This window comes from Staurois parvus, unplaced genomic scaffold (assembly GCF_062004578.1).
Source record: "Staurois parvus isolate SC_StPar_1 unplaced genomic scaffold, SC_StPar_1.0 ptg000551l, whole genome shotgun sequence".
Taxonomy (NCBI): domain Eukaryota; kingdom Metazoa; phylum Chordata; class Amphibia; order Anura; family Ranidae; genus Staurois; species Staurois parvus.
The window spans coordinates 1,024,445-1,040,107 of NW_028318347.1; the positions used below are offsets into that span (position 1 = coordinate 1,024,445).

Sequence of the window (15,663 nt, forward strand, 5' to 3'; positions counted from 1 at the left end):
ATATAAATAGAGCTTTCTTTGGTGGTATTTGATCACCACTGGGGGGGGGGGGGGTTATTTTTTAATTATGAAAACAAATGATATCTTCTACTTTGTTATAAAACTTATCCCATAAAATCAGATTTCTTCATACATGTAGTACAACGTGTATTCTGCTCCGTGTCTTTGGTAGAAGCATAGCTGAATCCGTGGATATTGATTGGTCTGTGTGAAGTTATGGCGTCTACAAACTATGGGATATAGAATGGAATTTATGCAGCTTTTACGTCGCTGTTACTTTCTGACTGCCGATCACATTTCTTGAGGCAGTAAAATGCCCGGACCTTACAAACATCCCCAAATGTCCCCTTTATGGGAAGGATACATCCCAAGGTATGTGCTGAGAGGCATGTTGTGTCCATGGAACATTTACAGCTTTTGCCATAAGTTATTGGAAAATGAAAAACAAAATCTATTTACACCAAGTTGTCATTTAATGAGCTATTTCTGGCACACGCCATGGGGAGATGTGGAATTACACCCCAAAACACATTCTGCTACTTCTCCCCAGTATGAGGACACCACAAGTGAGAGACTTTCTGGCAGCCTTGCCACATACAGGTCCCAAAATCCAATGACCACCTTAAGGAGGCTTAGGTAACCATCTTAGGGTGCCAGGATGGGGGGGTGGTAAAATATGAACATGCAGCCACTTGCTGGGGATTCAGATTTTTAACAATGCTGCAGACGTGTTATTTCCCCCCACACTCCCCACCGCTATACAGCCGGGAGTGTGAGGACTTTAGTAAATCCGAATGTCGGCTGTCATGTGGAAGTGATACAAGTGGCTGTGAAGTCGCCTATCATTCCCACCATTAAGATGTGCCCCTCCCCCTGACACCATAGCCATGTGCTGCCATGATGGGTGTCACTGGGAAGGACAGAGGGAGCTCAGCGGACCTCCTATACACAGACCAGGACATGTACATTGGGGTGCCTACATAGGAACACAGTGACCCCCACACACGTTACATATCAGCGCACACGCCGGAGGGAGAGCAATGATTGGAGCACCAGTGCTCCTGTGTAACTCTATACTGATGACCTGGAGGGGCTATTAAAGCGTTCCAAGTGCACACAGTGTTACGGCTTGACATGTTGGGAATCCCATTTCCTCGGCACAACCTCATCTTTTATATTTCACCAGAAAATAGGTCATGAATTGCATTTATGTGCTCAGAAATAAACGTTACTATATTGTTCCTGAAATGTTGCCTTTCATAAACTGTTGTGCTAATATCATGTAACATAGAAAATGACAACTCCCAACATTGGATTATATAGGGTGTCTGCTATCAAAGAATACATCAGATTTGGGGTTTAGTGATCTTCAGGAATAAATGATTTGGTGTAAAAGGTGGAAATACAAAATAAAAATGTCCCCAGGACTCCATGGACCCCTTCATTCCACGCCGTCTCCAGGAACCGGGAAACCACAGAGAAGCCAAGTGTCCCCCGACTTCCTCTCCAGGCTGGGATGTCACTCTGGTTGGCACCACCTACAGGGGAAGAAGCAGACTGCACCGGCCTACATCTGCTCTATGCTTTGTCTGATCAGGATGGCGGCCATTTCTCCCTGAACACAAAGCGCCCTAAACACGAGGTAAACGTGGTGCAGCATTGAGCCCCGTCCAGCTGTAGTGTAGACTTTGACAGGCTGCAGGCAGCGGGGCTGGACGCTGTACCTGTGCCTACCAGGTGTATTGTAGTGCCAGCATTGCACCCACAGGGGCCGGACCCCCCATGTACAAGGGGCCTAAGAGATACCATCAGCTTGTGTCCCATTCCACCAGACTCCTAGAACTGGAAGAGGACATTTTTGGGGGGATGTTGTAGAAGAACCCAGACCACGGTATTGTGCGGTGAAAATATCATCCAACTTTATTCATCATATATATGTGACACTTTAACAACAGAAAAAAAGAGATAGATTGTTTACATTTCAAGGATCTATTTATACCATTTATATAATCGATGCTAAGAAACTTAACAGATGACACACCCCTCATTAATACCAGACCCACCCACTTATGTAACCCTCTAAACATCCAAATCCCTGTAACTTTTAGAAGACACTTTCATCTTTTATCCATAACAAGCTGATTGGGTACAAGAGAACCCCGAGCCCCTCCTGCTCATTCCCACACAACAAGTCCATGTCACCATCTACAAGGTGAGAGGACCTGAAGGAGAACAAGACCATGACCACCAGGACCATCGCCTGACTGAAGCCATGCTCACATTTCTTTCTAATGCTGCTTCTATGGTCTACTCAGATACAGATTTGGCAGATGTACATTCGTGTCTTCAAGGAGCTGATCAAACATGATCTGTGCTTGACCATCTTTTTTGGGGTCCAGAGGTGACATTAGGGGGTTTATTTACTAAAGCTGGAGAGTCCAAAATCAGACTCCCTTCTGCATAGAAACCAATCAGCTTCTAACCTCAGCTTGTTCAATGAAGCTTTGGCAATGAAACCTGGAAGCTGATTGGTTTCTATGCAGAAGTGAGTCTGATTTTGGACTCTCGAGCTTTAAGAAATAAACCCCCTAGGGGTCTGATAGACCTCTTGTGTTTCTTTAAAGAGGATCTGTGACCAGCAATATGTTATCACATGCGAGGCTATTAACCCCCTATATGGCAATAATAAAGTTCAGAGAAAGAAAAGTGTAAAGTAACACACTGTAAATGAAAAAACACACAAAAACACATTTTAAAGCCCCCAGTTCCCGTATACATGACCAATTGCAAGGGTTGGGTGCGGTTATGTAGGAAAACATCAATCACACTACACATTGTACATATCTCTGCACACACCAGAGGGAGAGGAATAACTCTAGGGCCATCATTCATGGTTCACTATATAAACTGATGACCTGTAAAGGCTTTTAAAGCGTCACCTATGGACAATTTCTGGTACTGAAGTTTGTCACCATTTCACAAATACACACAATTTTTAAAGTATCTACAGTATATACTTTAAAACCACCCTACCCGTACCCTTCGCTCCTCACAGGACCTCCTTCTGTCTTGCTCCCTGGTCTCCTCCCACGCACGACTGCAAGACTTCTCCAGGTCCTCCCCCCTCCTCTGGAACTCACTACCCCAATCCATCAGATTGTCGCCTTCCCTGCTCACCTTCAGGTGCTCCCTGAAAACCCACCTCTTCAGGGAAGCCTACCCCACCCTCACCTAACAGCCATCCTCCTTCATTCCTCCTACCACTCCATCCCCCACAGCCACTTGCTCCTGTACCACTACCCCCTCCCTCCTAGATTGTAAGCTCGAAAGAGTAGGGCCCTGTAACCCCTCGTGTGCTGTTTGTTGTTGCTGTACTGTTTCATGTATTGTCCCCCCCTCTATTGTACAGCGCTGAGCAAACCCTTTGGCGCTATATAAACTCGATGTAATAATAATAATAATAATAATAATAATATACTTGATGCCAACACAATATTTTATATTTCATCAAACAAATTGGGTCATATATTGTGCTTTTTGTGTATTAAAATGATCTTTAGTGGGTTTTTTTACAGAAAATGTGCATTTGCCAAACAGCTGTGACATAGAAAATGGCAACCACCATCATTATATTCTCCAGGGTCTTTGCTTCAGAAAATAAAACATGTTTGCGGGTTTAAAGTAATCTTCTGGCCTAACAGTGTGAATGTAATCATGTGCATAAAAAAGCAAAATCAACTCATCAAGAGACACAACAGAAACAATGTATACAATTATCATCAAATCTATAGTAGCAACTAATGGCCTAAGACACAAAGCCACCATATTACTCAACCAAGTTCCAACTAAACCCATCCAAGAAAATGGATCCCACTTCCCCCACCCAGGTGACTGTTGGAACTCCTTTACCTTGTGTAGAAATCTCCTTCTGAGATCCTCATGATCTAATATAAATGTACAACACTCTCTGACACCAGTTTGTAGACTCCGCCTTGATCTTCTGAGAGATAGTCAGCCACCATGCAGTTCTGTGACACCACCTTAGGTGATGGAGCCACTTCTGCTGTCAGCTCTGCTATACCATCAATGGTGTCATTGGTTATCTGATCCATGACTCCAGTACACCGGTTCATCTTACTTATCTTACATTACTTAGATTCCCCATCCCGTCTATGAAGGGCTCACTGCATAAAACATCTCCACTCCAGAGAAAATGTTTCTTCTCACTGGAAGGCCAGGGGAGTATTGGGAGAAATTGAGGCTTTCCCTTACAGATATGGGGGAGGGGCAACATAACCTAAAGTACAGCTATGGGTGGAATTGAAGGGAAGCCATTTTAGGGCGCTCCTTCCACACAAGAAGCAATGTATCTGGGAGGACTAGGAATCCATTGGACCAATGGGGATTAAACACTCTGCAATACATTGAGACACCATGAAATGTTACTGGCCTGTGATTGGCTCTCCTATTGTTAGTGAAGTGAGACTCCCCTTGTCGGTGTCATTAATGGAAAGAAACCATGTGAAATGTTTCCCCCAAATCCAAAAAGGTGACCCCCTTGGGTAGGTACCCATCCTACTATTCCTGATAGGAGTTTGTAGTCCCTGCTACTACAGGAAACATGCGGGCGATCATTTACACCTTTTACAGCAGGACAGTAAATATCAGAACACAATTCAAACATCAGACCAACAGCAGGAAGTCTGCTAACTGAATGTGTAATGCAATCTGTCATTAGCATTCCCAGAGTTCCCTCTGCAACATAGTTGTATCAGCTGTTGGTCCTGTCTGTAGATCTGTTATTTTCCCACCTTCTGTAACAGGGTGACAACCCTGATCATTCTGCAGGAACATTACACAGCAGCGTTGTCACCCTGTACAGGGAAGTCTTAGATAGATTATAAGTAAGACACACAACAAGTAAAGCCCAACTTCAGCTAACGCTTCTACAGCAGTTACAACAACAGGTTCTCTATAAGGTCCAACCCCCCATATGAATGACAACTGACAGTTGTGAGCACCACCAGCAGTGTTATAGGATTTGCCCCAACCCCTCCAACTGCCATTTTTCCCAAAAGACTTGGTCTTCTACAGGAAGTACAAAAAAAATCAATCTACTGGGAGGGACAACAAAATATAATACAATAGGAGACTCGGAAAAACAAAACCTGCTCTGCTAATGACAGATTTCATTATTAATGTCATTATTGATTTTGCCCATAGTTACACTTTGGTGCCAACGTTGTAATATTTCCAGGGAGAAGAAGTTTTCTTTACAAACTTCACACCAAAAAGAGATGTGTGCACTCAGAGTGATTATTGTGAACCCCAATCAGAGGAATGTCAGTCCCCCGGAAGAAGTGGTAGGAATATGACCGCACACTCAGCACTTTGTAAGTTCAGATCTCTGGCAGTTGTATTGTGTGATTAGTCTATGGAGAGGAGTAATAGCTGGAAAGAGAAAACATGGAACAAGGATTTCTGATCTTCACCTGATGGAATCCCATTTGGCAGAACCACATGGAACACAAGTGGCCAGCTGGGCTTACGTTTTACTGCTGAATACATCCCCTAAATCAGCAGTAACTCAGTATTGGAAGGCCTGCATCAGCTTGGGATGTTGTTTTCTCACTGAACAGAGACTTCTTTCTAGCTGGTGTCACAGCCGCAGACCTGCCTGAAAGGTTGTCACCCATGAGATGATATCCTACATCCTCCACCCAGTACCTTCTTCCATCCTATGCTCCCTCACTCACATATTCAATCTCTCCCTCTCTACTGGTGCCTTCCCCTCCCCTCTAAAGCATGCGCACATCACTCCCATACTTAACAAGCCCTCCCTGGACCCCACCAACCTGAACAACTTAAGACCCATCTTCCTGCTCTCATTTACATCTATACTCTTAGAACACTTAGTCTACAATCCCCTGAGCTCCCACCTCACTGACAACAACCTTCTTGACCCTTTACAGTCTGGCTTTCCCTCACTACACTCCACTGACACTGCCCTACTAAAACTCACTAATGATCTACTAACTGCTAAAACCAATGGCCACTACTCCGTACTCATCCCAACCAATGGCCACTACTCCGTACTCATCCCAACCAACGGCCACTACTCCGTACTCATCCCAACCAACGGCCACTACTCCGTACTCATCCCAACCAACGGCCACTACTCCGTACTCATCCCAACCAATGGCCACTACTCCGTACTCATCCCAACCAATGGCCACTACTCCGTACTCATCCCAACCAATGGCCACTACTCCGTACTCATCCCAACCAATGGCCACTACTCCGTACTCATCCCAACCAATGGCCACTGCTCCATACTAATCCCAACCAATGGCCACTGCTCCGTACTCATCCCAACCAATGGCCACTACTCCGTACTCATCCCAACCAATGGCCACTACTCCGTACTCATCCCAACCAATGGCCACTACTCCGTACTCATCCCAACCAATGGCCACTACTCCGTACTCATCCCAACCAATGGCCACTACTCCGTACTCATCCCAACCAATGGCCACTACTCCGTACTCATCCCAACCAATGGCCACTACTCCGTACTCATCCCAACCAATGGCCACTACTCCGTACTCATCCCAACCAATGGCCACTACTCCCTACTCATCCCAACCAATGGCCATTACTCCATATCTTACTACTTGACCTCTGCCGCCTCCTCTTCACTCCCTCTTTTTGTAGGTGTCCAACAAGGTTCCATCCTTGGACCCCTACTCTTCTCCATCTACACCTCCTCCCTTGGTCACTTGATAAACTCCCATGGCTTTAAGTACCATCTCTATGCTGATGACACACAAATCTATCTTTCTACCCCTCACCTCACCCCTTCAGTCTCCTCCTCACATCACCCCTTTAGTCTCCTCTCGCGTTACTACCCTACTAAGTGACATATCGGCATGGATGTCACTCCACTTCCTCAAACTCAATCTTTCCAAAACTGAGCTCTTAGTATTCCCTCCAGCCCGTGCCACCTCCACTGACTTCTCCATCAAGATCAATAACACAATCATCAGTCCCTCCCCTCATGCCAGGGTACTAGGTGTAATCCTAGACTCCCATCTGTCCTTTCAGTCCCAAATCCAATCACTGTCCAAATTTTGTAGACTTCACCTCCTCAACATCTCCATGATACAGCCGTTTTTAACCTTGGAAACCACTAAGCAACTTATTCACTCCCTTGTTATATCTCACCTTGACTATTGTAACTCCCTCCTCATTGTCCGACCTCATCGCAGGCTATCCCCTCTTCAGTCTATCATGAATGCTGCTACCAGATTCATCCACCTTACTAACCATTCTGTATCAGCCACCCCTCTCTGCCAATCCCTCCACTGGAGTGCATTCAGTGTCCTTCACCCCCCTCTGCCAATCCCTCCACTGGCCTCCATTCAGTGTCCTCTGTCCCCCTCTGCCAATCCCTCCACTGGCCTCCACTCAGTGTCCTCCACCCCCCTCTGCCAATCCCTCCACTGACCTCTGCTCAGTGTCCTCCACCCCTCTCTGCCAATCCCTTCACTGGCTTCCCATTGCTCAATGGATAAAATTCAAAACATTAACAATAACATATAAAGCCATTTATAACTCCGCCTCAAATTACATCACCAATCTTGTCTCCAAATATCACCCAAACCGTACTCTCCACTCCTCGCACGACCTCCTGCTCTCTAGCTCCCTTGTCTCCTCCCGTGCTCATCTCCAGAGCTTCCCTCATCCTCTGGAACTCTCTACCCCAATTTATCAGACTACTGCCTACTCTACTCACTTTTAGGCAATCTCTGAAAACTTATCTCTTCAGGGAAGCCCTCAGCTAATAATGGAATCTTATATTCTTCCTACCAGTCCATTCCCCACAGTTACTACCTTTTGTACCACTAGCCCCTCCCTCCTAGATTGTAAGTTCTAAGGAGCAGGGCACTCCTATCCCTCTTGTATTGAACTGTATTGTCTCCCATTATATTGAAAGCGCTGAGCAAACTGTTGGCGCCAGATAAATCCTGTATAATAATAATGAGAGGAGATGAAATGTGGAAAGAAGGCATTGATAATGGGAGAGTAGATGGAACATGTAATGGGAGGAGTGGACAAGGTGGGCTTAGCTGGAGACCTCAAGCCTGGCTGATCATGTATCAATAGTCAGAAGAACCTGGAATGGACTCTCCCACTGAGGCTTCAGAGACTTGGTAAGATGACAATTGAACCCATCCTAGTCTCTGGTACTGAGGCAGTGTTGGTCATGTATTACCTCAGGATCCAGAAATGAAGAAAATGCTTGGAAACACAACTCAGTTGGTGAATCATGAAAATGCATTGCATGTTCATTCAAAGCTCCATAAAAAAGATAAAGAATGAGAATCATGAGGGAAGCTGTTCAGTTATTGATGCTTATATTTAAAAAAATTGTCAAAAGATAAAATATTCAAATCCCTTCTAGTTGTGTATTGATGGAGATAAGCACTAAACTCAGTTCATCCAATCATTACATTCCAGTTTGCTCAGATTTTAGTTTGTTTCTTTTAAAGTAACATTTTATCTTCTCCCTTCTTCTCTAGCTTGTGGGATGACATTGGCGATGTGAAACTAACTTGTGACACCTGAAACTTCTTTAATATTCCTTTTTTCCAGAATTTAATCTATCCTCCGGTGATAGATTAGACCGGCATTAACTGTAAAAGTTGTCACATTGAGAGCATTAAAATGGCTTCTCTCCAGTGTGAATCCTCTGGTGTCTGATAAGATGTGACTTCTGTGTAAAAGCTTTATCACATTCAGAACACTGATATGACTTCTCTCCAGTGTGAATCCTCTGGTGTCTGATAAGATCTGACTTTCCTGTAAAAGCTTTATCACATTCAGAACACTGATATGGCTTCTCTCCAGTGTGACTCCTTTGGTGTGTGATAAGATGTGACTTCCGTGTAAAAGCTTTATCACATTCAGAACACTGATATGGCTTCTCTCCAGTGTGAATCATCTGGTGTGTGATAAGATCTGACTTCTGTGTAAAAGCTTTATCACATTCAGAACACTGATATGGCTTCTCTCCAGTGTGAATCCTCTGGTGTGTGTTAAGATATGACTTCCGTGTAAAAGCTTTATCACATTCAGAACACTGATATGGCTTCTCTCCAGTGTGAACTCTTTGGTGTATTATAAGGACTCTCTTGCTTGTAAACGTTTTGTCACATTCAGAACAAGGATATGGCTTCTCTCCCTTGCAAGCCTTCTGCTGTGTGATATATTTTCTCTCCATTGTAAAATCTACAAACAAGTAGTTTGAAATGACTCCTCTTATGTATACTGGGGTTGGACTTTATTGTAAAGCCATTGTCACTTCCAGAACACTGAAATTACTTTTCTCCTGCTGGATCAATGTGGAAGAGGATCCAAACCATGACTTTTAGAACACAGATATGACTTGTATCCCGTGTGAATCCTCCAGTGAACTGCAGTAAAGACTTTCAGTCAATTAAGACATCCATGTGTTTTATTTTCCATGTGACTCAGCTGTATTCATGAAGACCAACATGTCCCACAAACTTGGTTCATCAATCTACCTGTAGAGAAAGAAAAAAGATAGAATTCTATATAAAGGGCTCCATAAACTTGCTTTCTATTTTTAATGTTCATTACTAAATATATCTTATGAATAGAAAGAATATGTACAGCATTATCTACAGTATTTTTTTAATCAAATAGATTTGATTAAGAAAGTTTCTAAGTGCGCACAGTATTCCCAACATTCAGCCCAGACAATGGAGTCATACATTCTCACGTATAGGCGGTTGTGGCACTGTTACAGATTATACAGAACAATAACTTGCTTTGTCTATGGTGTCACTTTTACCTTTTATAAACAAATGAACAGAGAAAAGAAGAAACAACCTAGAACAATTCAGCTGTACACGGCAAGTAACTCCCCCCAGTACATACATAGATAGCTGACAATGATCAATGGGGCCCGTGTCTACAGGATCATGCCCCAAGTATGGGTCTCCAATGTAGTTACCATTCAGTAGGATACAACTGGCCGTTCTCCTTCTATGGGGCTAAAAGAGATAAGATTTTAAAAGCCTATGAAGAACTAACCAGGAGTGAGCAAGGAGTATCCAGCCAGTTCTGCCAGACATACATCTCCTGGGGGAATTACAATGTTGGAGAGTTCATTTTTCACATGTTAGTGTGGAGTTCACCTTCTCAATCCACTGTTGTCTGCTGGGAGTTTGAGATGATAGCCAAGATCAGAATATTTTTTATGGTCAAGCAGCCTCACTATTGCTCTATGACTTGTAATAGGAGGAGGTGTAAATAATTCCTCCTCTATTGAGACCAAGAGGCACACCCGAGGAATATTGCATACCAACATTATAATACTGGTAAATATAAAATATATAGTGAGCGCTCTAATAAATGTCAGCAGCTGGAACACTTTAGGCAACCATAATGCCTTAAACATAAACAATCAATCTCAAAATAATAGAGTGCAGCGCTTAAAAAGATGAAAAGTCAATAAGGTGATAAACTGGTATTACAATGATATACTGTAGAAATACGGATTCCCACGGCCTCCACTCTGTCAGAATAACAGAAATGCGCACTCACCGGAAACGCATGGGTTATGCGCATGTGTGATTATGCATCACAGGCAATGGGTACATCAGAAACCAGGCAGCCAGGCATCTCCCTCATGGTAGGTCATCACAGACTCCTATAACAGGTCCAGGGGGTCCCCTTAAGGTCAGCCAGGTGCTTCAGGAAAAACCTCCTCTCAGGATGGCAAAGTGCTTTCTCTATGGGAGTGTAAGCTCCAGACAGGAGCCCCAGAAAACAGATGCCCAAAATAGTGTAGTATGTCCAAACACTAATGTTTATTTATAAAAACAGCAGGGCAGTATGCATGTTGTACATCATGTAAAGGATAAATACAGCAATACTGACCCCAGTAGTGATGACCGCCGGGCCTCCTCGTGGCTCCGGCGGTGGAATGACGTCACGCTCTGCACAGTTCCTCCTAAGGCCTTTCGTGCTAAAGGCACATCATCAGAGGGGAGACTGTACAGGAGCGTGACCGACGCCAGTGTCAGAAATAGGGGAATTGGCACATGCGCAATAAACCGCGGCCATTTTCCCGGAGAAAAACACGCACTGCGCATGCGCGAGCACGGCAGCGCCATTTTGCCGTGGATCCGCGATCTACCACATAGTAAGGAGGAGACAGAGAAGTCTCAATACACAGAACCCCAATACCGGTTACTAGCTATGCCACAGACCCCAGGGGATTTACTGTATACACTATCTCCCTATAAAGAGTGGAAGTGCAAAAAACCCTAGCTGTAACAGTGCGCAAAATGATCTATGGGGTACAGAGATCCCCTCAGTGAATGGCATATGATTTATTAACGGACCACGGCAAGATGAAAATTACAAATGCATGAATGTCACAAAATAAAGACATCACTTCCTGTCTGTGCCTGACATCACTTCCTGTCTGTGCCTGACATCACTTCCTGTCTGTGCCTGACATCACTTCCTGTCTGTGCCTGATGTCACTTCCTGTCTGTGCCCAACATCACTTCCTGTCTGTCCCCAACATCACTTCCTCTCTGTGCCTGACCTCACTTCCTGTCTGGGCCTGACATCACTTCCTGTCTGTACCTGAAGTCACTTCCTGTCTGTGACTAACCTCACTTCCTGTCTGTGCCTGACCTCACTTCCCATCTGTGCCCGACATCACTTCTCATCTGTGCCTGATCTCATTCCTGTCTGTGCCTGAGGACACTTCCTGTCTGTGCCTGACATCACTTCCTGTCTGTGCCTGACCTCATTCCTGTCTGTGCCTGACATTACTTCCTGTCTGTGCCTGACATCACTTCCCATCTGTGTCCGACATCACTTCCCGTCTGTGCCTTACATCACTTCCTGTGTGTGCCCGAGGACACTTCCTGTCTGTGCCTGACCTCACTGCCTGTCTGTGCCTGACAACACTTCCTGTTTGTGACTGACATCACTTCCTGTCTGTGCCTGACATCACTTCCTTCCTGTGCTGGACCTCACTTCCTGTCTGTACCTGACATTATTTCCTGCCTGTGCCTGACATCACTTTCCTTCCGTGCCTGACATCATTTCCTACCCGTGCTGGACCTCACTTCCTGTCTGTGATTCACATCCCTTCCTTTCTGTGCCTGACATCACTTCCTGTCTGAACCTGACATCCCTTACTTTCTGTGCCTAACATCACTTCCTGTCTGTGCCTAACATCACTTCCTGTCTATTGAATGGGAATATCCTCCTGCGCTAAGTATGGATGAGTCCCTATCCTAACAGCTGCTATCACTCTGCCTTAACCAATAGGTGATAAAATATCAAACACAAAAATAGTGAAGCGCTAGAATGAATCCCTAAATACGCACACAGTGCAATAGAAAACCAAAATAAAAATAAAAATAAAAATAAAAAAATCTTTCCTTGCCCATAAATTATTTCTTCAAATCAAACATTAATAAAAAATAGAAAATCCATGATAATGCGACTAAACAGTGATAAAATTATCTAAAACCTGTGTTAAATAATATATATATATATATATGTGATAATTCCAATAATCAATGTGACAACCTAACAGAATATAAAAAATTCATAAATAGTGAATCTCAATCAAACATAAGTGATTAATTGTGAAAAAACCATATAATAAACTATTACATAAAAAATCCACTAAAACTTGTGATGTTTAGATATGAAAATGTGTCCATAAATGAACAAACACAGTCCATGCAATAAGGTGAAAACGACACTCAGTGTTCTTCACTTCTAGTGCTCATAAAAAAGAAAGGGAAGAAATCCTCCAATGGCAGCAATGCCTGCTCACCTCCCCAACTCAACCCGCAAAGGGCCACAAGGCTATAACTCTCCTCCAGGTAATCCTTTGCTTCCAAGCAGCTCAGTAAGGAATCACAGGACCTCCTCTCCACCTCCTCTCAAACGTCATATAGGACACAAACAGAGCTTCCCATAGTGTAATACCATTTATTTATGACACTCCATATAGCAAACTGTTTCCACTCACATGCGTTTATCCGGACCGGTCACGTGGGGACGGATGTCCGAGCACAGCGACCATATTGGTTTCCCTATTTACATGTGAATGCACCCAGGGAATGAGGAGGACTGCATTTTACTAACAAATGAAACCAAACTGTACAATGACAGGAAGATGTATTACCTACTTCAGCTCCGGAATGTTTTACCCCCTTCATAACCAGGGCATTTTTTTGCTGTTCAGCACTGCACTACTTTAACTGACAATTGTGCGGTCATGCTACACTGCACACAAGTTTCACTGATACAAATAGTGCTTTCTATTGGTGATATTTGATCACCACTGGGGGGGGGGGGTTATTTTTTAATTATGAAAACAAATGATATCTTCTACTTTGTTATAAAACATATCCCATAAAATCAGATTTCTTCATACAGTTGCAAGAAAAAGTATGTGAACCCCTTGGGATTCCGTGGAGTTTTGCATGAATTGGGCATAAAATGTGCTCTGAACGTCATCTAAGTCACAACAATAGAAGAACACAGTCTGCTGAACATAATACTACACAAACATTAGATGTTGCCATGGTTTAATTGCACATAACATGTAAACATTCACAGTGCAGGGAGGAAAAAGTATGTGAACCTTTGGACTTAATAACTGGTTGACCCTCCTTTGGCAGCAATAACCTCAACCAAACGTTTCCTGTAGTTGCAGATCAGACCTGCACAACGATCTGGAGTCATTTTGGACCACTCCTCTTCACAAAACTGTTTCAGTGTAGCAATATTCTTGGGATGTCTGGTGTGAATCGCTCTCTTAAGGTCATGCCACAGCATTTCAATCGGGTTGAGGTCAGGACTCTGACTGGGCCACTCCAGAAGGTGTATTCTGTGCTGTTGCAGCCATTGTTTTGTTGAATTACTTGTATGCTTTGGGTCATTGTCCTGTTGCATCACCCATCCTCTGCGGAGCTTCAGTTGGTGGACAGATGGTCGTACGTTTTCCTGCAAAATGTCTTGATAAACTCTGGAATTCATTTTCCCATCAATGACAACAATCCGTCCGGGCCCTGAGGCAGCAAAGCAGCCCCAAACCATGATGCTCCCTCCGCCATGTTTTACAGTGGGGATGAGGTTTTGATGTTGGTGTGCTGTGCCTTTTTTTCTCCACACATAGTGTTGGGTGTTCTTCCCATACAACTCAATCTTGGTTTCATCTGTCCACAGTATATCCTGCCAGTAGTGCTGTGGAACATCCAGGTGCTCTTTTGCAAACTTCAAACGTGCTGCAATATTGTTTTTGGACAGCAATGGCTTCCTCCGTGGTGTCCTCCCATGTACTCCATTCTTTTTTCATGTTTTCCTTATTGTAGATGTGTCAACAAAAATGTTAGCATGTGCCAGAGATTTCTGTAGGTCTTTAGCTGACACTCTGGGATTCTTCTTTACCTCATGCAGCATTCTGCACTGTGCTCTTGCAGTCATTTTTACAGGACGACCACGCCTAGGGAGAGTAGCAACAGTGCTAAACTTTCTCTATTTGTAGACAGTTTGTCTTACCGTGGACACATGAACATCAAGGCTCAAGGAGATACTTTTGTAACCCTTTCCAGCTTCATGCAAGTCAACAATTCTTGATCGTAGGTCTTCTGAGAGCTCTTTTCTGCGAGGCATGGTTCACATCAGACAGTGCTTCTTGAAACCAGTAAACCCAAAACAGGTGTGTGTTTTTTAAGGGCAGGACAGCTGTCAGCAACACATCCAATATCATTACACTGATTGGAGTCAAGGTTGGCTCACTCCTGGCTCCAATTAGCTCTGGGAGAAGTCATTAAGCTAGGGCATCACATACTTTTTCCTCCCTGCACTGTGAATGTTTACATGTTATGTGCAATTAAACCATGGCGACATCTAATGTTTGTGTAGTATTATGTTCAGCAGACTGTGTTCTTCTATTGTTGTGACTTAGATGATGTTCAGAGCACATTTTATGCCCAATTCATGCAAAACTCCACGTAATCCCAAGGGGTTCACATACTTTTTGTTGCAACTGTACATGTAGTACAACGTGTATTCTGCTCCGTGTCTTTGGTAGAAGCATAGCTGAATCCGTGGATATTGATTGGTCTGTGTGAAGTTATGGCGTCTACAAACTATGGGATATAGAATGGAATTTATGCAGCTTTTACGTCGCTGTTACTTTCTGACTGCCGATCACATTTCTTGAGGCAGTAAAATGCCCGGACCTTACAAACATCCCCAAATGTCCCCTTTATGGGAAGGATACATCCCAAGGTATGTGCTGAGAGGCATGTTGTGTCCATGGAACATTTACAGTTATTGCCATAAGTTATTGGAAAATGAAAAACAAAATCTATTTACACCAAGTTGTCATTTAATGAGCTATTTCTGGCACACGCCATGGGGAGATGTGGAATTACACCCCAAAACACATTCTGCTACTTCTCCCCAGTATGAGGACACCACAAGTGACAGACTTTCTGGCAGCCTTGCCACATACAGGTCCCAAAATCCAATGACCACCTTAAGGAGGCTTAGGCAACCATCTTAGGGTGCCAGGATAGGGGGGTG

The 15,663-nt window shown here is 43.9% G+C and overlaps 1 protein-coding gene across 1 annotated transcript in view; it reads right to left on the reverse strand.

The window, feature by feature from the left end:
• The window catches only part of LOC149451036 (uncharacterized), a 71,311-nt gene that overhangs the window by 38,869 nt on the left and 16,779 nt on the right, over window positions 1-15,663 (reverse strand). Inside the window, exons 2-3 of the mRNA XM_089691120.1 lie at window positions 8,730-9,168; window positions 5,391-5,397 (exon numbers count right to left, since the gene is read on the reverse strand). Of these exons, the coding sequence (XP_089547246.1) occupies window positions 5,391-5,397; window positions 8,730-9,168 (446 nt within the window). The remainder of the gene's footprint in view (window positions 1-5,390; window positions 5,398-8,729; window positions 9,169-15,663) is intronic.